Below are 25,038 nucleotides of genomic sequence, written 5' to 3'. Positions count from 1 at the left end.
GGATTAAATGAGTTAATACATGTAAAATGCTTAGCACTGTGCCTGGTCCATGGTCCTCAATAATAGCTTCAAATAATATTTAATTTTTTCTGAACCTGCAGTTTTGCTTTTAGTAGCATTCCACTTTTATAGACACAGAGGGGTTTTGAATTAGCCCAGCTTCTTTCTAACCAAGAAAAACAAGGCAAAAGATGAAGAGCAAAGGGCAAAGAAACAAAACCTCCCTACAGGACTAAGTGCGATGTATGACTTTATGCAGCAACCCCTTTCAAAAAAAAGTCAAGTTGATTTTCTTTTAAACATATTCTACCAGATTCTGTAAGAGAATATGCAAAGCTACTGAGCAATGTACCCAGCTCAAGTCTAATAATGAGAGATACTAATCTTCTACTTTTCTGGAATGGTTAAGTGGACTTGTTCCTCTCCACCATTTAACTGTGTAAACCTTCCCGGCAGGGATTAGGGCTTTCATTTCTGGTCCCGCCTGCTGTGCACAGGTATGTGCCTGACAGCCTGTGAAACACATTATGAGTTTCATGGGGGTTAAGGGCCCCAGTTTCAGAATCCAGAAGACCTGGACCAAATTCCTGTTCAGCTACTCAGAAATTACATAATCTGCCTTAACGATCTATGCCTGGGGCTCCATTCACTTGCTAGTTATTATTGGCCAATTATCGTGGTTCTTGTTTGCATGTATGTACGGATAATACCTTGAGATAGTCATGGAAAAGTGCTTTGGTTAAAGTTTTACATACTTTACATCTCATTGACTCCACACAGCCCCCCAAGGTAGGTGTGTTTTACAGATGAATACATGTAAGATGATAACGGAAAAGTAATCACCAAATTATTATTCCTTTCATATATAAACAATGAGGTAAGATTTTTAAAATCTGCCAATAATAACCAGCAAGTGGTGTTTGGTGATTCTTTTAGTGATGCTAATTAAAATTTTTATGAAGTATTGCTTATTCTCAGTGCAAGTCTATCAAAAATGACTAATGGTGTAGCCTTGCATTCCTTCCTATTCTTGGTTCTCAAACTACATATCCTGGTACATGTAATTTGCAAACACCTGATTTTTAGTATTCAGATTTGCCAAGCATCCTATTAGATGGGTGACTTCACAGACACTGGTATAAATGTTACTCACCTTCAAATAGATGAAAACCAGAACACTTTGTGAGGCTGCTAAAGCCACCTGCGCACCCCAACTCTTCCCTACTTAAAAGATTGTCCTCTGAACTCCCATATCTGAGGATAAACATTTGGCGAAAGATCAATTTACACTGTAGCAGTGACTTTGTTTACATGTTTTCTCGTATAGTACTCTCAGCTTTGAGTCACGGGAGGCGGCAGGAAGCCGTAGAACCGGTCATACTCGCACGGGTGCATTTTTTTTTTCTCATTTCTTATTTGACTTCTGGCCTTGGGAGGGGCAATGCAGCCGCGGGATACTAGATCTTCACAGCGAATTTAAGCCAGCCTTATCCCTCACCGTCGTCATTCACTCCCTCTTCGCGTTCGTATTCTCCCAGCTGGATTTACTGCCACGCGAAATTCTTTCAGAATTAATTGGCCACTGGGCACCCTTCCAGAGCCTAACCCACAGGCGACTCCACACACGCAGGTGGCCCGGAGACCGTCAACTCTCACCCGACGCGGAATCAGTCCATCTCTCGGCGACCAATCAGCGTTCCGCACGCTGCCGCGCCAGCCAATCCCTGCAAACACACGTTGCTTCTGCCAACTTTTGCCGCTACCCCCGCCGGAGGCCAGTGTTCGAGCCGGGGGCGTGGTTGCTGGGTTCGGCCCGCCTTCCCCGGAAGGCTTGATGCCTTCCAATTGGCTGCAACTGGCAGTGGCTTGGCGACCATTGGCTGCTGCCCCCGGAGGCCTCGGCGGGCGGGGAAGCCGAGAGAGCTGTAGAGTTAGTATTGCAGAAAGCGTGAGTTTCCTGTCTACCTGGCGCGCCTGATCTCGGTCGCACTCCTCGCTTCACCTCACGTAGCCTTGAGTAGAAGCACGGAGGTGAGGCCGCCTGGAGGCGGGGCGACAGGGGCGTCTTCCCGGAGCTGCTCCGGGCAGTGGGCGAGGGAAGCCACCGTGGAGGTCCAGGATGGCGGAACCGGCGTCCGGACGCGTGTGGACCTCACAGGTGAGAGAAAACTAAGGGTAAGGGTCGCGCTGGTTGGATCCCAGGGCTTGGCCCTCTCCTCCTCAACCCAGTTCACCAGCGTTAGGACGCCGATTAGGCCTAAGTTACTTCATCTGTTAAATGGGGAAAGGGCGGTAATAACCTCGCTTCGGGGGGCCTGGGTGAAGATTCATTGAGATACCGTTCTGTGATGGGCACAGAGCTCCCTGGTTCTTAGTAGGTGCACAGTCAACAGAAGGTCCATTCCCTCACACCAGGCTTTGACGGAGCTGTGTTGTTAAGAGGCAGTGTTTTCCGAGTGCTTACTATCTTCCAAGTTCGGTACTAAATATATTAACTCTTGTAATTCCTCAATAAATTAATGTTGCTGTTATCCCTAATTTACAATTAAGAAAGATTACCTGAGATTTTTTAGGTTCAGCAGCCAAGACAAAATACGGCAAATTCAACATGATGTCAGATTTTTAGAGTCTCTTGCAGCCTTTGATCAGCTTCCAGTGTTTTACAGAATAGACCTTTAGTCTCTGGAGGCAGAGGTCCTGGGTTGGAATTCTGGCTCCATCATTTATGGGCTGTGTGATCTTGGACAAGTGACTTAACCTCCGTGTTGATACTTTCCCTTTCTGTAAAATAGAGACAATAATAGGATGGGCTCTTAAGGTTATTTATGAGGATTAAATGAAATAATACAATTTGAAGTGGCCAGAAAGACTGATCACGTAGTAAATGATCAATAAATGTTAGCTATTATTATTTTTTTAAATAAAGGATTAGAGCATTAGGAGCTTGAACATTAACTTGGACTCAAACTTAAAGCTGTGACATTATTAGAAATTAATATTGTCTTAAGTGTTGTAAAAGTCTCATTGGTGTTGTAAAGCTTGTCCTAAAATAAGCCAAAGTGAGCACTGCATCGGAGTATCATCAGTCACATTGCAGATGAAGACTTACCCTGTTGCATTCCTGCTACAGCCAGTCTCAAAAATGAGAAACTACCATACTTGACTAATTGGAAAAGCTAAATTACTAATTCAAAATTGATTGGCAATTAAGCCTATGCTGAAATTTTTATGTTAGGTAGAAAATATAATTTAATTTACAAGGCCTTGGTTTGCACATCTTGGGGAAGATCTATGGCATGTTAAATTGAAGCTATTCATGTACATTAAACATACCAATCAGGTAATGGAAGGTAAAACGATTCTGATATGAGTTTCTTTAATACGTGAATTCAGACTTAATCATACTACATAAGTACAAATGGATTTTTATGGCATTCACTATTTTTTTTTTAAAATTTTTTTAAAATTTATTTATTTATTTGTGGTTGTGTTGGGTCTTTGTTTCTGTGCGAGGGCTTTCTCTAGTTGCGGCTAAGTGGGGGCCACTCTTCATCGCGGTGCGCGGGTCTCTCACTATCGCGGCTTCTCTTGTTGCGGAGCACAGGCTCCAGACTCGCAGGCTCAGTAATTGTGGCTCATGGGCCCAGCTGCTCCGCGGCATGTGGAATCTTCCCAGACCACGGCTCGAACCCATGTTCCCTGCATTGGCAGGCGGATTCTCAACCACTGCGCCACCAGGGAAGCCCGGCATTCACTTTTTATTAGAGGTTAAAATGTTTATTATATTCCATAGTTAATTAAAACCTATGGCCATTTCACTGACATTTGACAAAAATTAAAATTGTATTGGTCAAAGACTGTGGTGCTGATAGATGGCCTCAAGAAAACTTTTTAACCTGTGAAGGCTGCCCACTCAATGGTGGCAGCAACTGCCTACACTAGTAATCACTTCAAAAACATAAACATAGAAAATGTGACCAAAAAGGTTAGTTTAGAGTAAGAAAGAAAAAAGGTGGACATTACTCAGCACCTGGCTATAGAATTGTCAAGAGTATATAATAACCTTTTTATAGAGCTGTTAGATTCTGATACACTTAAGTGGTACCTGTTTTCTCTGACATGTAAGTGTTGGAGTTGGAGAGTTTCCTGTTATAAGGTCAGGAAGGAGAATAAAAGAAAGAGGAAGTTCAGAATGGTATTTAAAACATTTCCTGACATTCTCCACAGATAGAGATTGCAATAGGGCATATTGCATGCTTTCTTTTCAATTAATGTGAGTGCCCTATTATATTAAGAAAGCACCAAGACCTTGATAACCCCAATATTGTTCCCCCATTACCACCCCATCTTGGTTCTTGAGAGATTCTCTGTCTTGCCTGTCTAAACACAGATGATCAGTTTAGAAAGTAACTGTTATTCCCTTTTGGACTTAACCCTTGCATGGATTTTTTTCATCAAGATTAACTGCCTGGTTAAATACTTCATTGGGCTAAAAGAGAGATTTCCAAGTTTATACTTACTTTATTTTCTTCCTTTCCTACCTCCTACTCCACCACTAGAGAGGCTCATTAATAGGAGTTTTTAACATTGGCGGGGGAGCTAACATAGTCTTAAGGGGGGTCCAGGAAAGAAGAGTAGAAATTAGGCAATGAGCTTGGCCAAAATATAAAAGGGCCCATAAGCCATATTAGGGAGTTTGGATTTTATACTAACCAGTAGGAGTGAATGATAACTAAGGTAAACACCTTAAAGTTTCCGATTCTCATCTTTATAGGTAGTTTTTATTGCTTACTTTTTGTATGCTAGATTTACCTAAAGGTAATGTTGTCTATGCTAACAGTAGCGTTCCACTTCATCTTTGATTTCTATCAAAGAGTTTTGAAAATACTCTTATCTGCTAGCCACAGGAACCTGGCAGGTGACCTTTGGATTTAAAGAATGTTGTTTAATCATAATGATCCTTAGTAATGGATAAATTAAATTTCTTTTGCAAGTGCTCTCTAAGAACTTGTGTTTGTTTATAACATACCGTTAAATAGGTCATACTGGCTATCAAGTTGGCAGTCTCTTGAGTGGAAATGGGATCTATTCCTGACTGGCAGACTTTTTAAATGAGCTAATCCACTTCTTATGGGTAGGATCTATAATTATTAAATATTTCACATCACTTTCATAGATCCAAAATTCTATATTACTGAATTTTCTATATATACTTTCCCATGTTTCTGAAGGGATATGCCACCCCAAAACGTGCCACTTCAGAATAAAGGTTACTTTGAGCTGAAGGCAATTAAGAAGCAGCAAACACGGAAAGAACTATTTTTCCTTCCACTATCTGCCTAAAAATGGGACATAAATATCCTTTGGTGAAGGTCTTCCCTCTCCTCTCTTCTATACCAGGAGAATAACTGCTATCACTGGAGATAGAAAGTTGGCACTGAGATGGTCTACACAAACAAACTTCACTAAAATAGCCTTTACCTTTTTTTTTTTTTGCCTTTACCTTTTATTAGTGTCTTCCCATATATTTATCTTGCCATAATTTACCACCACTAGAAGCTCAAACCCCTTTTCCCTTGTCTTGTCATTTCTCCAGAGTTTATCACCCTTTAAGATGGTGTATAAGCTCCGGGTATATAAGCTTCTCTGGGTCTCCAGTTATTTTCTATGAAAGCCTCTTTGTATAAAAAATTTAAATATTGACATCAAGTAAACTTTGCCTTTTTTTCTGTTAATCTATCTTTTGTCAATTTAATTGCATGTCTCAGGGACAGAGCATAAGGGAATAGAGGAAAAGTTTTTTTTTTTCTTCCCTGAACTTCTGTATCATTTTATTTTATTTTATTTTTTTCCATTTCATATCTTTTTTCTTTATTTTTTTCAGCATTATTTGTTTGCAGTATTTACTCTTTTTTTTTTTAACATCTTTATTGGAGTATAATTGCTTTACAATGGTGTGTTAGTTTCTGCTTTATAACAAAGTGAATCAGCTATACATATACATATATCCCCATATCTCTTTCCTCTTGCGTCTCCCTCCCTCCTACCCTCCCTATCCCACCCCTCTAGGTGGTCACAAAGCACTGAGCTCATCTTCCTGTGCTATGCGGCTGCTTCGCACAAGCTATCTATTTTATATGTGGTAGTGTATATATGTCCATGCCACTCTCTCACTTTGTCCCAGCTTACCCTTCCCCCTCCCCATGTCCTCAAGTCCATTCTCTAGTAGGTCTGTGTCTTTATTCCCGTCTTGCCCCAGGTTCTTCATGACCATTTTTTTTTTTTTTTTTTTTTTAGATTCCATATATATGTGTTAGCATACGGTATTTGTTTTTCTCTTTCTGACTTACTTCACTCTGTATGACAGTCTCTAGGTCCATCCACCTCGCTACAAATAACTCAGTTTCGTTTCTTTTTATGGCTGAGTGATATTCCATTGTATATATGTGCCACATCTTCTTTATCCATTCATCTGTTGATGGACACTTAGGTTGTTTCCATGTCCTGACAATTGTAAATAGAGCTGCAATGAACATTGTGGTACATGACTCTTTTTGAATTATGGATTTCTCAGGGTGTATGCCCAGTAGTGGGATTGCTGGGTCATATGGTAGTTCTATTTTTAGTTTTTTAAGGAACCTCCATACTGTTCTCCATAGTGGCTGTATCAATTTACATTCCCACCAACAGTGCAAGAGTGTTCCCTTTTCTCCACACCCTCTCCAGCATTTATTGTTTCTAGATTTTTTGATGATGGCCATTCTGACCAGTGTGAGATGATATCTCATTGTAGTTTTGATTTGCATTTCTCTAATGATTAATGATGTTGAGCATTCTTTCATGTGTTTGCTGGAAATCTGTATATCTTCTTTGGAGAAATGTCTATTTAGGTCTTCTGCCCATTTTTGGATTGGGTTGTTTGTTTTTTTGATATTGAGCTGAATGAGCTGCTTGTAAATCTTGGAGATTAATCCTTTGTCCGTTGCTTCATTTGCGAATATTTTCTCCCATTCTGAGGGTTGTCTTTTTGTCTTGCTTTTGGTTTCCTTTGCTGTGCAAAAGCTTTTAAGTTTCATTAGGTCCCATTTGTTTATTTTTGTTTTTATTTCCATTTCTCTAGGAGGTGGGTCAAAAAGGATCTTGCTGTGATTTACGTCATAGAGTGTTCTGCCTATGTTTTCCTCTAAGAGTTTGATAGTGTCTGGCCTTACATTTAGGTCTTTAATCCATTTTCAGTTTATTTTTGTGTATGGTGTTAGGGAGTGTTCTAATTTCATTCTTTTACATGTAGCTGTCCAGTTTTCCCAGAACCACTTATTGAAGAGGCTGTCTTTTCTCCATTGTATATTCTTGCCTCCTTTATCAAAGATAAGGTGACCATATGTGCGTGGGTTTATCTCTGGGCTTTCTATCCTGTTCCATTGATCTATATTTCTGTTTTTGTGCCAGTACCATACTATCTTGATTACTGTAGCTTTGTAGTACAATCTGAAGTCAGGGAGCCTGATTCCTCCAGCTCCGTTTTTCTTTCTCAAGATTGCTTTGGCTATTCGGGGTCTTTTGTGTTTCCATACAAATTGTGAAATTTTTTGTTCTTGTTCTGTGAAAAATGCCAGTGGTAGTTTGATAGGGATTGCATTGAATCTGTAGATTGCTTTGGGTAGTAGAGTCATTTTCACAATGTTGATTCTTCCAATCCAAGAACATGGTATATCTCTCCATCTATTTGCATCATCTTTAATTTCTTTCATCAGTGTCTTATAATTTTCTGCATACAGGTCTATTGTCTCCTTAGGTAGGTTTATTCCTAGGTATTTTATTCTTTTTGTTGCAATGGTAAATGGGAGTGTTTTCTTAATTTCACTTTCAGATTTTTCATCATTAGTGTATAGGAATGCAAGAGATTTCTGTGCATTAATTTTGTATCCTGCTACTTTACCAAATTCATTGATTAGCTCTAGTAGTTTTCTGGTAGCATCTTTAGGATTCTCTATGTATAGTATCATGTCATCTGCAAACAGTGACAGCTTTACTTCTTCTTTTCCAATTTGGATTCCTTTTATTTCTTTTTCTTCTCTGATTGCTGAGGCTAACACTTCCAAAACTATGTTGAATAATAGTGGTGAGAGTGGGCAACCTTGTCTTGTTCCTGATCTTAGTGGAAATGGTTTCAGTTTTTCACCATTGACGACGATGGCTGTGGGTTTGTCATATATGGCCTTTATTATGTTGAGGTAAGTTCCCTCTATGCCTACTTTCTGGAGAGTTTTTATCATAAATGGGTGTTGAATTTTGTCAAAAGCTTTCTCTGTATCTATTGAGATGATCATATGGTTTTTCTCCTTCAATTTGTTAGTATGGTGTGTCACATTGATTGATTTGCATATATTGAAGAATCCTTGCATTCCTGGGATAAACCCCACTTGATCATGGTGTATGATCCTTTTAATGTGCTGTTGGATTCTGTTTGCTAGTATTTTGTTGAGGATTTTTGCATCTATGTTCATCAGTGATATTGGCCTGTAGTTTTCTTTCTTTGTGACATCTTTGTCTGGTTTTGGTATCAGGGTGGTGGTGGCCTCGTAGAATGAGTTTGGGAGCATTCCTCCCTCTGCTATATTTTGGAAGAGTTTGAGAAGGATAGGTGTTAGCTCTTCTCTAAATGTTTGATAGAATTCGCCTGTGAAGCCATCTGGTCCTGGGCTTTTGTTTATTGGCAGATGTTTAATCACAGTTTCAATTTCAGTGCTTGTGATTGGTCTGTTCATATTTTCTATTTCTTCCTGATTCAGTCTTGGAAGGTTGTGCATTTCTAAGAATTTGTCCATTTCTTCCATGTTGTCCATTTTACTGGCATACAGTTGCTTGTAGTAATGTCTCATGATCCTTTGTATTTCTGCAGTGTCAGTTGTTACTTCTCCTTTTTCATTTCTAATTCTGTTGTTTGAGACTTCTCCCTTTTTTTCTTGATGAGTCTGGCTAATGGTTTATCAATTTTGTTTATCTTCTCAAAGAACCAGCTTTTAGTTTATTAATCTTTGCTATTGTTTCCTTCATTTCTTTTTCATTTATTTCTGATCTGATCTTTATGATTTCTTTCCTTCTGCTAACTTTGGGGGTTTTTTGTTCTTCTTTCTCTAATTGCTTTAGGTGTAAGGTTAGGTTTTTTATTTGAGATGTTTCTTATTTCTTAAGGTAGGATTGTATTGCTCTAAACTTCCCTCTTAGAACTGCTTTTGCTGCATCCCATAGGTTTTGGGTCATTTTGTTTCATTGTTATTTGTTTCTAGGTATTTTTTGATTTCCTCTTTGATTTCTTCAGTGATCTCTTGGTTTTTAAGTGGTATATTGTTTAGCCTCCATGTGTTTGTATTTTTTACAGATTTTTTCCCTGTAATTGATATCTAGTCTCATAGTGTTGTGGTCAGAAAAGATTATTAATACGATTTCAATTTTCTTAAATTTAACAAGGCTTTATTTGTGACCCAAGATATGATCTATCGTGGAGAATGTTCCATGAGCCCTTGAGAAGAAAGTGTATTCTGTTGTTTTTGGATGGAATGTCCTATAAATGTCAATTAAGTCCATCTTGTTTGATGTATCATTTAAAGCTTGTTTTTCCTCATTTATTTTCATGTTGGATATCTGTCCATTGGTGAAAGTGGGGTGTTAAAGTCCCCTACTATGATTGTGTTACTGTTGATTTCTCATTTTATGGCTGTTAGTATTTGCCTTATGTATTGAGGTGCTCCTATGTTGGGTGCATAAATATTTACAATTGTTATATCTTCTTCTTGGATTGATCCCTTAATCATTATGTAGTGTCTTTCTTTATCTCTTGTAATAGTCTTTGTTTTAAAGTCTATTTTGTCTGATATGAGAATTGCTACTCCAGCTTTCTTTTGATTTCCATTTGCATGGAATATCTTTTTCCATCCCCTCACTTTCAGTCTGTATGTGTCCCTAGGTCTGAAGTGGGTCTCTTGTAGACAGCATATATACGGGTCTTGTTTTTGTATCCATTCAGCTAGTCTATGTCTTTTGGTTGGAGCATTTAATCCATTTACATTTAAGGTAATTATCGATATGTATGTTCCTATTCCCATTTTCTTAATTGTTTTGGGTTTGTTATTGTAGGTCTTTTCCTTCTCTTGTGTTTCCTGCCTAGAGAAGTTCCTTTAACATTTGTTGTAAAGCTGGTTTGGTGGTGCTGAATTCTCTTAGCTTTTGCTTGTCTGTAAAGGTTTTAATTTCTCTGTCCGATCTGAATGAGATCCTTGCTGGGTAGAGTAATATTGATTGTAGGTTTTTCCCTTTCATCACTTTAAATATGTCCTGCCACTCCCTTCTGGCTTGCAGAGTTTCTGCTGAAAGATCAGCTGTTAACCTTATGGGGATTCCCTTGTGTGTTATTTGTTGTTTGTCCCTTGCTGCTTTTAATATGTTTTCTTTGTATTTAATTTTTGATAGTTTGATTAATATGTGTTTTGGCATGTTTCTCCTTGGATTTATCCTGTATGGGACTCTCTGTGCTTCCTGGACTTGATTAACTGTTTCCTTTCCCATATTAGGGAAGTTTTCAACTATAATCTCTTCAAATATTTTCTCAGTCCCTTTCTTTTTCTCTTCTTCTTCTGGGACCCCTATAATTCCAATGTTGGTGCGTTTAATGTTGTTCCAGAGGTCTCTGAGACTGTCCTCAATTCTTTTCATTCTTTTTTCTTTATTCTGCTCTGCAGTAGTTATTTCCACTATTTTATCTTCCAGGTCACTTATCCATTCTTCTGCCTAGTTATTCTGCTATTGATCCCTTCTAGAGAATTTTAAATTTCATTTATTGTGTTGTGCATCATTGCTTGTTTGCTCTTTAGTTCTTCTAGGTCCTTGCTAACGTTTCTTGTAATTTCTCCTGTCTATTTCCAAGACTTTCGATCATCTTTACTATCATTATTCTGAATTCTTTTTCAGGTAGACTGCCTATTTCCTCTTCATTTGTTAGGTCTGGTGGGTTTTTACCTTGCTCCTTCATCTGCTATGTTTCTCTGTCTTCTCATTTTGCTTAACTTACTGTGTTTGGGGGTCTCCTTTTCGCAGGCTGCAGGTTCATAGTTCCCGTTGTTTTTGGTGTCTGCCCCAAGTGGCTTAGGTTGGTTCAGTGTGTTGTGTAGGCTTCCTGGTGGAGGAGACTAGTGCCTGTGTTCTGGAAGATGAGGCTGGATCTTTTCTTTCTGGTGGGCAGGTTCATGTCTGGTTGTGTGTTTTGGGGTGTCTGTGACCTTATTATGATTTTAAGCAGCCTCTCTGCTAATGGGTGGGGTTGTGTTCCTGTCTTGCTAGTTGTTTGGCATAGGGTGTCCAGCAATATAGATTGCTGGTCATTGAGTGGAGCTGGGTCTTGGCGTTGAGATGGAGATCTCTGGGAGATTTTTGCAATTTGATATTATGTGGAGCTGGGAGGTCTCTGGTGGACCAATGTTCTGAACTTGGCTCTCCCACCTCAGAGGCACAGCCCTGATGCCTGGCCAGAGCACCAAGAGCCTGTTATCCACACAGCTCAGAATAAAAGGGAGAAAAAAAGAAAGAAAAAAGAAAAATATAAAATAAAATAAACTAAAATAAAGTTATTAAAATGAAAAATAAAAAATAATTATTAAAAAAATTTTTTAAGTAATAAAAAAAAAGAAAGAAGCGAGCAACCAAACCAAAAAACAAATCCACCAATGATAACAGGTGCTAAAAACTATACTAAAAAAAAGAAAAAAAAAAAAAAACGGACAGGCAGAACCCTACGACAAATGGTAAAAGCAAAGCTATACAGACAAAATCTCACACAGAAGCATACACATACACACTCACAAAAAGAGGAAAAGGGGAAAAAATAATATATCTTGCTCCCAAAGTCCACCTCCTCAATTTGGGATGATTCGTTGTCTATTCAGGTATTCCACAGATGCATGGTACATCAAGTTGTTTGTGGAGATTTAATCCGTTGCTTCTGAGGCTGCTGGGAGAGATTTCCCTTTCTCTTCTTTGTTTGCACAGCTCCCGGGGTTCAGCTTTGGATTTGGCCCCACCTCTGCGTGTAGGTCGCCTGAGGGCGTCTGTTATTCGCTCACAGGACAGGGTTAAAGGAGCAGCTGCTTCGGGGGCTGTGGCTCACTCAGGCCGGGGTGGGGGGGGGGGGGAGGGAGGGGTACGGATGCGGGTCGAGCCTGAGGCTGCAGAGGCCGGCATGATATTGCAACAGCCTGAGGCGCGCCATGCGTTCTCCCAGGGAAGTTGTCCCTGGAACACGGGACCCTGGCAGTGGTGGGCCGCACAGGCTCCCGGGAGGGGCGATGTGGATAGTGACCTGTGCTTGCACACAGGCTTCTTGGTGGCTGCAGCAGCAGCCTTAGCGTCTCATGCCCGTCTCTGGGGTCCGCGCTGATAGCCGCGGCTCGCGCCCGTCTCTGGGGCTCCTTTAAGCGGCGCTCTTAATCCCCTCTCCTCGCGCACCAGGAAACAAAGAGGCAAGAAGAAGTCTCTTGCCTCTTAGGCAGGTCCAGACTTTTTCCCGGACTCCCGCACCGCTAGCTGTGGTGCGCTAACCCCTTCAGGCTGTGTTCACGCCGCCAACCCCAGTCCTCTCCCTGTGATCCGACCGAAGCCCGAGCCTCAGCTCCCAGCCCCCGCCCGCCCCGGCGGGTGAGCAGACAAGCCTCTCGGGCTGGTGAGTGCTGGTTGGCACCGATCCTCTGTGCGGGAATCTCTCCGCTTTTCCCTCTGCACCCCTGTGGCTGCGCTCTCCTCCGTGGCTCCGAAGCTTACCCCCTACGCCACCCGCAGTCTTCGCCCGCGAAGTGGCTTCCTAGTGTGTGGAAACCTTTCCTCCTTCACAGCTCCCTCCCACTGGTGCAGGTCCCGTCCCTATTATTTTGTCTCTGGTTTTTCTTTTTTCTTTTTCCCTACCCAGGTACGTGGGGAGTTTCTTGCCTTTTGGGACGTCTGAGGTCTTCTGCCAGCGTTCAGTAGGTGTTCTGTAGGAGTTGTTCCACATGTAGATGTATTTCTGATGTATTTGTGGGGAGGAAGGTGATCTCCACGTCTTACTCTTCCGCCATCTTGAATCCCCTTATATCATTTTGGTGTTTATCATGTTTAATGGCTTTTATGTTCTGCTTTGTGCTGGTTAAATATTGACTATAGCACTGACTTATTTTTGTCACTTTAGATTTTTAGATTAGTGGTTGTCACTCCTGACTGGATAAAAGAGTGATCAGTGAGGCTTTTTATAGGACCTAGATTTCTGGGGCCTATTCCAGAACAGACCCACTGAATTGGACTATCTGGCTGTGGACCATGAAATCTACTATCCAAAAACGGTGTCACAGAAAACCAGAGGCAGACACACATGAAAGTGGTAAAGGCAAATCTTATTCAATAACTATTGCAATAGTGGAAAAGAAACCTTGGTATAGAACTAGGCTTCATTCTGAATACAACAAGGGCACGTAGGGGTGTATAGCCAAGGAGCAGGGTGGGTGTCAGTGAATGAAAATTACTAAGAGGAAACATTAGAGGAAGGGAGATTCGCCTTAAACCAGCTTGACAGGATTCTTGCTGAAGGCAGGCCAGGGGGATAAGATTGAGGGTGGGATAAGGAAATTTGAGGGTAGGGGATTTTCACTAAACTGACTCAGCAGGATTCTTGCTAAAACTAGACTAAGGGGTCCAAGGACAAGCCCAAGAGCTAGGCCTAGTCACAAAGAGGACTCAGAGGAGACTTCCCTGGTGGTCCAGTGGTTAAGAATCTGCCTTCCAATGCAGGGGACACGGGTTTGATCCTTGGTCGGGGAACTAAGATCCCACATGCCATGAGGCAACTAAGCCCATGTGCTCTAGAGCCCGTGCCTCACAACTAGAGAGCCTGCGTGCTGCAACTACTGAGCCTGCGTGCTCTGGAGCCTGCGCGCCCCAAGTAGAGAGAAGCCCGCATGCCGCAATGAAGAGCCCGCACCACTACTGAAGATTCTGCATGCCGCAACTAAGACCTGATGCTGTCAAAAAAAAAAAAAAAAATGAGGACTCAGAGGGAGCCCGACCAAGGAGAGAGTCTTTGTCAACATTAACAACTATTACAAATTATAACAACATGATTCTGATGTATGCATTTGTAGTAAGAATTGCATCCTTATTCCCATAGAAGTTTGAGCCTTGATATTTCATTTAGATCTTTTCTTGATCTCCTTTTTAGTAGTAACTTCATGATTCTGTAAATGGACAGCTTTCTCCCAAAGCCTTTTCTTCTTTAGCCTTTTACTGGAGAGTACCATGGCACCAAAAGGAGAGAAGTTAAGACCAAATAAATCATGTTTTGAAGCAAACACACTTCAACAAATATTAAGGGCCTACTGTGTTCCAGGCAGTGTTCTAGTTGGTGGGGATATAGTAGTGAAAAAGGCAGACATGGGACAGCCACTCTATTAGTTGGGGACATGGTAGTCAAAGAGTAGAATATAGTACATCAATAAATAAACAAGTTAATTTCACATAGTGATGCACTATGAAGAAAATAAAAGAAGGGTATAATAGTGATTTGGGGAAGGTTGTATTAAGGACAGGAGGTTTAAACTGAAATTATTATTACAGGTTGTTATTAGTCATGCTCAGATTTGGGATCTACTAATCCAGGTAGAGAAATAATAGTAAGTACAAAGGCCCAAAGTCAGTGACAAGCTTGATGTATTTAAGGGACAGAAAGAAAACCAGTAGGAGAAGAGCACTGTAGGCAAAGGTATGTGGTGAATCTCCTAATACCTATTAAGGGTGATTCCAAGGCTTTTGACATTGAGCAACTGGCTCAATTATCATTTTAATAGTAAAATTGTTAAGATGAGGAAGACTGAGGCAAATTGAAGGAAGACTGGGGAAGCAAGAGATGCCCATTAGGTGTGAAGCGCTAAATAGGCTTCTGGATGTGAGATTTTGGATCCGTGTGTGTGTGTGTGTGTGTGTGTCTGTCTCTGGCTCTGTCCCTGTCTTTCCCTCTCCTTTTTTCCCTCCCTTCCTCTTCTTTCCACCTGGGCCTTTCCACATATCAGCCTCAGGATAACCAGATTCCTTGTATGCTTACATGTTGTTCAAAGGCTCCCAGAGCGATTATTCTAAGAGAGACGTACAGAGGCTGCATGGAATTTTCTAACCTAGCTGCGGAGGTCATGCAGCGTCACAGACTGCACCTCTTTTTTTTTTTTTCATTGTAAATGCTTTGTTGCTTTTTATTTATTTATTTTCACTTTATTTATTTTTATTGGAGTATAATTGCTTTACAATGTTGTGTTAGTTTCTGCTGTACAGCAAAGTGAATCAGCCACACGTATACATATATCCCCTCTTCCTTGGATTTCCTTCCCATTTAGGTCACCACAGAGCACTGAGTAGAGTTCCCTGTGCTATATAGTTGGTTCTCATTAATTATCTATTTTATACATAGTAGTGTATATATGTCAATCCCTCTTTTTTTTTTTTTTTAATTTTATTTATTTATTTATTTATTTATTTATTTGTTTATTTATGGTTGTGTTGGGTCTTCGTTTCTGTGCGAGGGCTTTCTCTAGTTGTGGCGAGCGGGGGCCACTCTTCATCGCGGTGCGCGGGCCTCTCACTATCGCGGCCTCTCTTGTTGCGGAGCACAGGCTCCAGACGCGCAGGCTCAGTAACTGTGGCTCACGGGCCTAGTTGCTCCGCGGCATGTGGGATCTTCCCAGACCAGGGCTCGAACCCGTGTCCCCTGCATTGGCAGGCAGATTCTCAACCACTGCGCCACCAGGGAAGCCCCCGTCAATCCCTCTTGATGGGAAGTGTGTCACAGGATTTGCAGCAATGTTTTAAAATGATCACATTATAGAATCCCTCATTATATTAAGTTTATTATCTTTCAAGATTGGTAATCATTTCCCTTTTAAAGTATTGTTGAACAATAACATGCCTTTGGAATTATTAATGGTATAGTACTTTACTCTCTGTATAGTTAAAATTATTGCCTTAAAATTATAAACCACTTATTTATGCTGTACTGGTGGTTCTAAGGTCTTCATATCACCTCCTGTGTTACACAGATACCTCACTGAATCCTATGACACTTCATCAAGTGAAATAAAATATTGAAGATAATAGAGTTCTTCAAACTTTTGAAATTCTTCAGAGGTCTCTAGCCCTATCCTTAAAGGATGTAAGAGGAGGTTTCCAATTGTGGTTGTCATTTGTTTGCTAGAATTAGTCCTATATCTGTTGGCTGGTAAAATGAAAATTTTTAATGGCTGAATCTCTAAGGAATTTTAAAAGAGTTTATGCCTTGTGTGTTGTTTTTGTATTTTGGAAAAAGCAATATTTTTTTCTTTAAGTTATCTGGAATTTTATAATTTATTCCTTTGGGCTAGATTTTATTAGAAAGGGAAATAGGATTTTATTTGATTTTTTATATGAGTGATTTTAATAACTCAAGATATGTAATTCTTATCCCTATGTGTTCCACACCTTGGAAGCTTTTTAAAAAAAACCTATGGCCAGGTCTTACCCTCAGGGATCCTGATTAGTTGATCTGGGATGGGGTCCGGGTATAGGTATCTTTTACAACTCCCCAGGTGATTCTTTTATGAAGCCAGATTTGAGACCCACTGGTCTACTGCATGTAACTCTGGTATTTGCTGATGATAATCTTAGTCTCTGTAACAGGGGAAACAAATGGAAGACCTGCCTGATGCAGCTGTTTTGGCGACTAAACTTAAAAACACTCTCATCCAGTACCACAGCCTTGAAGATGACAAGTGGCGAGTTGCTAAGAAAATGGTAAATTAATTAAATTACTTATGCTTGAGGGTGTATCTTCTGTCTAATGAGCTGGTGGATGACTTTCAAAATGGTACAGAAAAATATGGACCATACTTTAGATGAATGTGCGGGATAGATAAATGTGCTAATAAAGTTGATGGTTTACTGTCTCACAAAGGAAGAAACATAGTAATCCTGCACTGCTTTCATTAGTTCTTCAGATATTGGACACAAGAATAGACTCATGGCAACAAGATTGTAAAGAGCAGCCTCTCAAGTCAGTAAATAAAATGTGTCATTGTCAGTTTAAGGAAGTATAGTAACGGATAATTTGAAATTGTTTCAGATATTTTAACAAGCCTGTGAGAATGGCCAGTTAGTATTCTTTTTTTACCAATATGACATACCTGAACGTTGACAGAGCCAATCCTTGAACCCAGGACTCTTCCAGTTAAGTCCTCTGGCTATTCTGCTATTCAGAATGTCTTGGGAAATGATCTGGAAAAAAATGTAGGGACTAATTCAAGGTAGCACTGTCATAATAGATTTGAATTGTTTGATTTTAAAAAGAGATGTGAGCAAGTTCAGAATGAAGTATTTAACATTTCTATTATGTCAGTCTAAGTGTGTCAGTAATGGTAAATAGATGAGATTGGAATGAAGCAAATAATAATGGCCAATGAGATAGTGCCATCACCGAATCTGAACAGTGTTTGGGTGTCATTAAGCTATTGAAAAGCTATTGTAGGGGTCTGTAATTTAAGTAAGATGTGTACTACTTTCAGATACAGAAGAAATTCAGGTATGGATTATTTTACGGTATAAATTACTTCTGCGTATTTCTTTGAATATGTACTTATGTTTTATTTTCATGCAAAAGCTAATGCTGTAGAGCTTATGAAATTGTCAGTTTTATATCCAGGTTTCCACCTATGTAATTATCAGTATACACTGTTTTAATTTTTCTAGAAAGATGTAACAATTTGGAGGAAACCTTCAGAAGAATTTAATGGATATCTGTAAGTAAATTCCTGTAGTGTTACATAGCTCTTAGGACATTGCTAAACTTCAGATATATACACACCTACACACATGATCACTGAATGATCATTGCTAGCAAAATTTGGCTTTTGCTTTAAGATGTTAAACTTTCTGAGAAGCAAGTCCTGTTATGAATTCAAAGCCTTTAAAATGTCCATATCCCTGGTGGACAGAGTTGGTGGTGAGGGGATCATAAATAATGATATCAGATAGCTGATAAAATCTCAATTTCTTACTATGGTGTATAAGACCCTTCTAATATTCTTTCTGCATTTATTCAGTGCTGTAGCATATTTTATTCTAAGAATTTATCTTGAAGAAATCATGGGAAAATCAATAGTTATTTAAACTTGTCTCTTCCATCACAGTATTACTTAAAATATTAGAAATTACAAATAACCTGAATAATCAATTGTTGGGGAATGATTAAATTATAAAATGTGCTATTTTACAGTCTTTAAAAACATAATAAAATGCTCAAGATACAATGAAAAGTGAATAAAGCAGAATACTAAACTGTATGTAGCACAATCATGGGTTGACTTTAAATATATATTTTTTATATATTAAAATGTTTTATTTAACACAAAATATATACCTCTAGATGGCAGTTTTATGTGTGATTTTTATTTCTGTTTTTTGATTTTTGCATATAGTTGAACACGAATTATGCCTTTAACCAGTAAAAAAATATTGTTTTTTAAAGCCAGAGGAGATAGTTGCCATGTGAAATTGGAGTGGAATAGTCACACCCTTGGGACTCAGCACTTTTTAAAATGAAACTGTTGACTGAACTTACTATATACAGAGTATTTGGAAGTGTATTACCAAAGATAGCATTTCCAGGAAGATAAGTTGTACAGTATTTATGAGAAGGACAGGGAAACTGGAGCTGGATTAAACATTGTAAGCAAGTGTAGAAGTTAATCCTTTAGATCAGTAATCCCTGCTGGGGTTGAAAAAGTGTAAAAAGTGCCAAGGGAGCACTATACTCGGTGATAGGGAAAAACTTCATAGGGGAGCTAATATTGGAGCGGAATCTTAAAGAACGAATAGGTATTTCTTAGGGAATGAAGGATAAATTCATATCCCAGGCAGAGAGAATTTCACTTACTACGTTCACACAGATGGGAAACACTTTAAGGAGTTTATTTAGGGAAGTTGAAGTTGTGTTTGTATAGCTGGAGCATTAAGTATGGGGGTGGGGAGAGGATATCTGAAGGATCTTTGAATTCTAAACTAAGGCGTTCAGTTTTGGGTTTACCTACTGCTCAACCCTACCCATACCTCCCAGGTCCTCAGAGGATTTTGCATTTATTCTAATAACAATTGTGAAAGACAGAAATGAGCATGGAAAGTTTAGAGAAGAGCTTGTATCCTGGGGGTCCATGGCTAGCTTCTTGAAGTGTCCCTAAGATTGTATACAAAGTTTTGTGACAATGTGTATATTCCTGGGAAGAGATCTGTGGCTTTTTTCAGATTCTTAAAGAGTTATATGATCAGAAGAGCTAGAAACTGATGCAGTGTTGAGTTGGACACAGAGTTCCCAAACTAAGGACATAGCATGGGAGTTGAAAAGGACAAATGAACTTGAAAGAGATTTATGATAGTGATGGTGGTGGTGATGATGATGATGGCGATGATAACTAACTAACATTTATTGAAAACCAGATATTGTTCTAAGCAGTTTACGTTTAGAAAATCATCTTGATGAAACATGGTGACTTATTAGTTCTGACTATTGGAATGGGGTTAAGAGAAAAAGAAGAGTCGAAATTGAATCCCAGATTTCTAATTTGGGTGCCTGAAGTAATTTGTATTACCCACCTCCTACCCCCACCCTCACCCCAAGTTAGAGAACACAGGCAGGAGAGCAGACTTAGGATGGAACATAATATAAGCTTGAGCTTGAGAGATTTACAAAATGATAAAAAGGCTTCAGATGCTTAAAAAAGGGAAAAAAGACCCCTGAAAACAATGATGGAGTTAAAGCCAATCTATCTCTCTTTTCTTTCCTCCCCAGAGATAACTACTGTCTTGAAGTTGTGTGTATTATTCCTATTTCACACTTTGACTGTGTGTGTTTGTTTTAGTAATATGCTTTAATTTTTTCTGTTCAATACTGTGTTTTCAAGAGTTACCCATGTTGTTACATGTTGATCTAGTCTTTCACTTCTGTATTCATATACCACAATGTGTTTATCTGTGTCTGCAAGTTTGCCTACTGATGAATTTTCAGGTTGTTGTCAATTCTTCTCTACAGTAAGCTTCTTGGTACATGTCTCCTTCTACACACATGTATCATTTTCTTGGGATGTGCCTGTGTCTTAGGGACATACATCATCCCACTTTACTGCATGTTGCCAAATTGCTCTCTAAAGTGGTGGTGGCACTTTGAGAGTTCTCATTCCCTTCCATTCAACACTTGTTATTAAGTTTTTAATCTCTGCCAGTTTTTCAGGGGTATGAGATGGTATCTTGCTAGTAATTACTTGATTATGAGTGAAATTGAGCATCTTCTCTAAGTTTATTGACATTTCAGGTCAATCTTGTCCTTTGCCCATCTTTTGTTTGGATTGTCCTCTTCTCATTGTTTCATAGGAATTAATCATATATCCTCTATAATAAGTATATATCTGTATATATGTGTTGCACTTATCTTCTTCCACTCTGTGGCTAGTTTTTAAAGAAATTACTTATTTTGTCACTTGTGGTATGTAAGTTTTTAATTTTAACCATCTTGTGTAATTTGTGTTTTTGTGTGTTTTATGTATTCAAGTTATCCCCCTGTATCCTGAGGTCACAAAGATTGTCACTTGTATATTTTTCTCAAAATTTAAAATTTTTACCTTTTACATAGTGGTATTTAGTCTATCTGGAGTTATTTTGAATGATGTGAAGTAAGAATTCAGTTTTTATTCTCTCTGTTAGGATAACTATTGAATCCAAACACCATTTATGAACTAGTATATCTTTTTCCTACTGGTATGTAATGCCACCTTTAGAATATGTCAAGTTCTGATATTATTCATGAGTCAATCCTGGACATTCTATTCTTGGGTGACCTATTTTTCTATTCCTAATAAAAAGGTTTTAAAAGTTAGGGTAAGAATATGCATATACTAATAACATGTTAGAGCATAGCTGAGAAAAGAACAGCATACGAAATAAATAGAAGCATTACAGTGTTCTACAGCCTGCTCTTGGCTACACCATAACATGAAGGTATTTTACTATGTTCATGATAATGCATAAGATAGCCTTCAGATCTCTTATTAGATTTGAGGACGTTTTAGAGTACATTCTGATGAAATAATTGACAGAACCTAATTTATCAGAAAAGTCGGGATTTACTCTTTTTAAAAAATCTTCATTAAATTTTATTTTTTTTGATGTGAGCTCTGAACTGTGAGAGCATGCTGGAATTTTTCATTCTAATAGCATTTGACTTTAATATGTTTTCTCCAGCTTCAAAGCCCAAGGTGTTATAGACGATGTCGTCAATAGTGTAATAGACCATATACGCCCAGGTCCCTGTCGCTTGGATTGGGACAGCTTAATGACCTCATTGGATATTTTGGAGTACTTTGAAGAGGTATTTGTTTAGAAATGTTGCTTCAGATTGTGTGTGTGTGGGTGTGTGGGTGTGTGTTTGAGTGTTTGAGTGTGTGTGGGGGTGTATGTGTGCGCATGTGCACGTGAACATGTGTGTATACTTGCATTCATTATATTCATTGCTTTGAGAATAAGTAGTCATGGCAAAGATCTCACAGGGGAATCCTTGCTGCCTTTTAAAAAGCTTGAGTTTCCTCATATTAACTAATGAGTGTTAGTCAGAACTGAGTTTGTTTTCTGCAATAGCTTTACCCTTGCTGCTTAAAAAAATCATCAGTGTCTTTAATTGTAAAACTTTTGCTGAGGTTCTGAAATCTAAAATTCTGAAAATACCACCATCATATTCAGGTTTCTAGGTAATAGTATGTAGGTTTTCCGTTAATATTTAGCCAAAATCAAAGATAAAAATGCCACCTTAGGCATTAGAGAATTATGTAACCAAAGTGGCTTTCTTTCTTTGTCTATTTTTATTAATTCATCCCTTGCCATGTTTGAATTCCTTTATTGACACATTTGGTGTTTTAGTCAAAGTACTTGTGGATTTTATCTTATACACCTACAGTCTACACTACCTGCTTCCACTTTTATCATATAGGATAAGAGGTGACTCTACTGAAACAGAGATTTGGATACTGGGTAACTTACCTCTGTGTTTTGATTGTATATCCTCTTCAAGTCCATACAGTCGCCGTGAGATATAGAATAGAGATCTAAACCTGTCAGAATCACTGTAAGAAATGTTATTAATATTTATTATAACACATTTTAAGTGAGTATTAATTTTTTACTAAAGATTAACTTATGATATATGAGTCTATGTATGTGTTTCCTATAGTACTAACAGCTGTTACCTGTTCTCTTTCAGAATTGCTGTGTGATGCGTTATACTACTGCTGGTCAGCTTTGGAATATAATTTCCCCAAGAGAGTTTGTTGACTTCTCCTATACTGTGGACTATAAAGAAGGGCTTTTATCCTGTGGTAATTGTCTCAAAACCTTTTACTTTCTCTCGGTTTGTTTTAAATTTTGAGTTTTCTAGGCTGGCTGTTTCTTTCTACACAAGATATATTTTCAACTTTCATAGTTATTTTTTAAAGAATTTATTTTAATTAATTTATTTTTGGCTGCGTTGGGTCTTCGTTGCTGCGCGCGGGCTTTCTCTAGTTGTGGCGAGCGGGGGCTGCTCTTTGTTGTGGTGCGTGGGCTTCTCATTGCGGTGGCTTCTCTTATTGCGGAGCTCGGGCTCTAGGCACGTGGGCTTCAGTAGTTGTGGCATGCGGGCTCAGTAGTTGTGGCTTGTGGGCTCTAGAGCGCAGGCTCAGTAGTTGTGGCACACGGGCTCAGTTGCTCCGCGGCATGTGGGATCCTCCCGGACCAGGGATCGAACCTGTGTCCCCTGCATTGGCAGGCAGATTCTTAACCACTGCGCCACCAGGGAAGTCCCCATAGTTATTTTATAATCACTAAGCTCTGTTTGCAAATGCTAAACCCTAGGGATTAAAATAACGATATCGAGAAGGTTTTTGCAATCTTTCTGATGAGTTTTTGTTCCCCATTACACAGTATCCTTCAGGTCACAGCTAACAAATATGGAACGCATGACTGCCTCTAAGAAAGGGATCTAGTCGTTGGGTTTCCTTCTAAGTCACTCTCAAGAAACAGCTTCTAGTCATATACTTAGAAAAAATAGGCTTGGTATGTGTTAGAGTACTTTTCCTTCCTTGATCTGTGTAATATTCTTCTTTTCAAAATTAAAGATACTGTTAGAAGGCTCCTGCTTTCTAAAATATATCTATAGGTAAATTAATATTTTTGTATGTACAATATATATTTGAGTTGGCAGTTGTAGGTATACATCTACCTGTTTAATCTGAACCAGCCAGAACCAAAGTTTGATATGGTAGTGCCTATGGGGAGCAGTGGTGGTACATAGGTTTCATTATTAGTACCTTGAGGCCTGGCTGCTACAGAGAAGATTTGTAGTTTCCAAGGAGTTACCAAGATGACATGATGCCATTTATTCTGAAGGGATTAGAACTTTCCCCATTACATATCTACCAGCCTCTGTCAGAATTCCACTTGGTAATTATCTTTTTCATTCTTCCACGGTCACTCTTGGGGCTTAATTTTCATCTACATGGATAAGAAGAAAAATATGTAAATAAGAAATCTGATAATATTTTTTAGTGAGAGTTTTAGATTAATGTCAGTCATTGCTATTAATAGTGTCATTTTAAATTGCCTTGTAGGGATAAGTCTTGACTGGAGTGAAAAGAGATCAGAATTTGTTCGTGGATATAACCATCCCTGTGGTTGGTTTTGTGTTCCTCTTAAAGACAGTCCAAACCGGAGTCTTTTGACAGGCTATATTCAGACGGATCTGCGTGGAATGATTCCCCAGTCTGCAGTAGATACAGCCATGGCAAGCACTTTAATCAACTTCTATGGTGATTTACAAAAAGCCTTACAAAAGGCATAATATGTTTAAACTTATAGTATTATATTCCCTGAATCAACTCTCTCTCTTAGCTGCATGGCCTGTAAAAATCATCCTTTCCTGTCTTCTGCATAGCCTGTAGAAAATTTTGAGATGTTTTTGGTTTATTTTATTCCTAAAGTAAATAGCTATCTAGAGTGGGCATTTCAGTTTTCCTAAACAGTTATTTGCACATTGTTTGGTATGGTGATATGTCTAGGAATGGAGAGTATGACAGAAATCCACCAAGAAGTAGATATAGTTCTTTGACACAAACTCTTAAGAAATTGAATAGTGCCTCAGTATGAATATTTTGGCTACTTAGAAATTAGAGAAAGCCAAGCTTCATGCTGGTAGGTTAAAATCACCTATTTTAGAGCTTTATGAACATTCTGTAAAAGTTTTAATTTCGGGAGGAGTTAAATATTAATGCTTTACTTCTCGTATGCTCTATGAGTTTAACAATATCTTGGACTAAAGAAAAAAAGCTCTTCTCTATACTTTATAAAGATGAACTTCATTGTCAGTTGACTTGTACTACTTTACCTATTGAAAATGTCAGAAACAAGAAGAGAATAGGTATCATAGTAAAATGCAATTCAGTTTTGACACCTGGATAGCATTATTTTGTAGATATCTTTAAAAATATATTCATATCTTTATGGGCTTTTATTTTGGGAGTCTTAAAAGCATTTATGAATGAATAAGACAGTGTAAAAAACTGCCAGATATGTGCTGGGACACCACATTGATTGGACAGTATTCTGGGTTATGTGAAATGGGTGGTGGTATCCAATACTGACCAATAGAGAATCATCTCTCTAGAAAGTCAAATTCAGTGAATGTTTTATACATGTTTGAGTTTTAAATGTGTCACTCAACTCATAAAGTATAACTATGTCATAAGCATTCACAATTGTGATGTAACTTCAGTCTGGAACTAGAACAAATGCGTTCATAGATTTATCTAAATGCCTGGATGAGTCATTTTATAACTAGAATGGACTATAATATGTCCCTCGATTCTGTGGCTGCATTAAATGAACATTCCTAAATGATTTTAACATTCCACATGGTCTTTGGCTTTTGAACTA

The 25,038-nt window shown here is 38.8% G+C and overlaps 1 protein-coding gene across 4 annotated transcripts; it reads left to right on the top strand.

Moving 5' to 3' along the window:
• The first annotated feature begins 1,930 nt into the window (after window positions 1-1,930).
• Window positions 1,931-24,237, top strand: STARD4 (StAR related lipid transfer domain containing 4). 4 transcript variants are annotated; one of them, XM_061189507.1, is made up of 6 exons: window positions 1,931-2,158; window positions 16,717-16,830; window positions 17,782-17,831; window positions 21,322-21,448; window positions 22,334-22,448; window positions 23,718-24,237. In XM_061189507.1, exons 1-6 carry the CDS (start codon window positions 2,120-2,122, stop codon window positions 23,945-23,947), a joined length of 675 nt encoding a protein of 224 aa, XP_061045490.1. In that variant the 5' UTR covers window positions 1,931-2,119; the 3' UTR covers window positions 23,948-24,237. The 4 variants fall into 4 exon arrangements, with proteins under 4 accessions (XP_061045490.1, XP_061045491.1, XP_061045493.1 ...); XM_061189508.1 differs by lacking the exon at window positions 17,782-17,831; XM_061189510.1 differs by lacking the exons at window positions 16,717-16,830; window positions 17,782-17,831.
• Window positions 24,238-25,038: the final 801 nt, after the last annotated feature.

This window comes from Eubalaena glacialis, chromosome 4, assembly GCF_028564815.1.
Source record: "Eubalaena glacialis isolate mEubGla1 chromosome 4, mEubGla1.1.hap2.+ XY, whole genome shotgun sequence".
Lineage (NCBI taxonomy): Eukaryota > Metazoa > Chordata > Mammalia > Artiodactyla > Balaenidae > Eubalaena > Eubalaena glacialis.
The sequence above is the reverse complement of the archived record's forward strand: the minus strand, read 5'-3'. Positions and strand labels throughout refer to the sequence as shown.

Bases quoted from the DNA above. Each gene is read 5' to 3' on its own strand.
- STARD4 (XM_061189507.1), top strand. From the start codon at position 2,120: ATGGCGGAACCGGCGTCCGGACGCGTGTGGACCTCACAG. The intron at 2,159-16,716 runs GTGAGAGAAAAC...TCTCTGTAACAG, and splicing joins GACGCGTGTGGACCTCACAG to GGGAAACAAATGGAAGACCT. The intron at 22,449-23,717 runs GTAATTGTCTCA...ATTGCCTTGTAG, and splicing joins AGAAGGGCTTTTATCCTGTG to GGATAAGTCTTGACTGGAGT.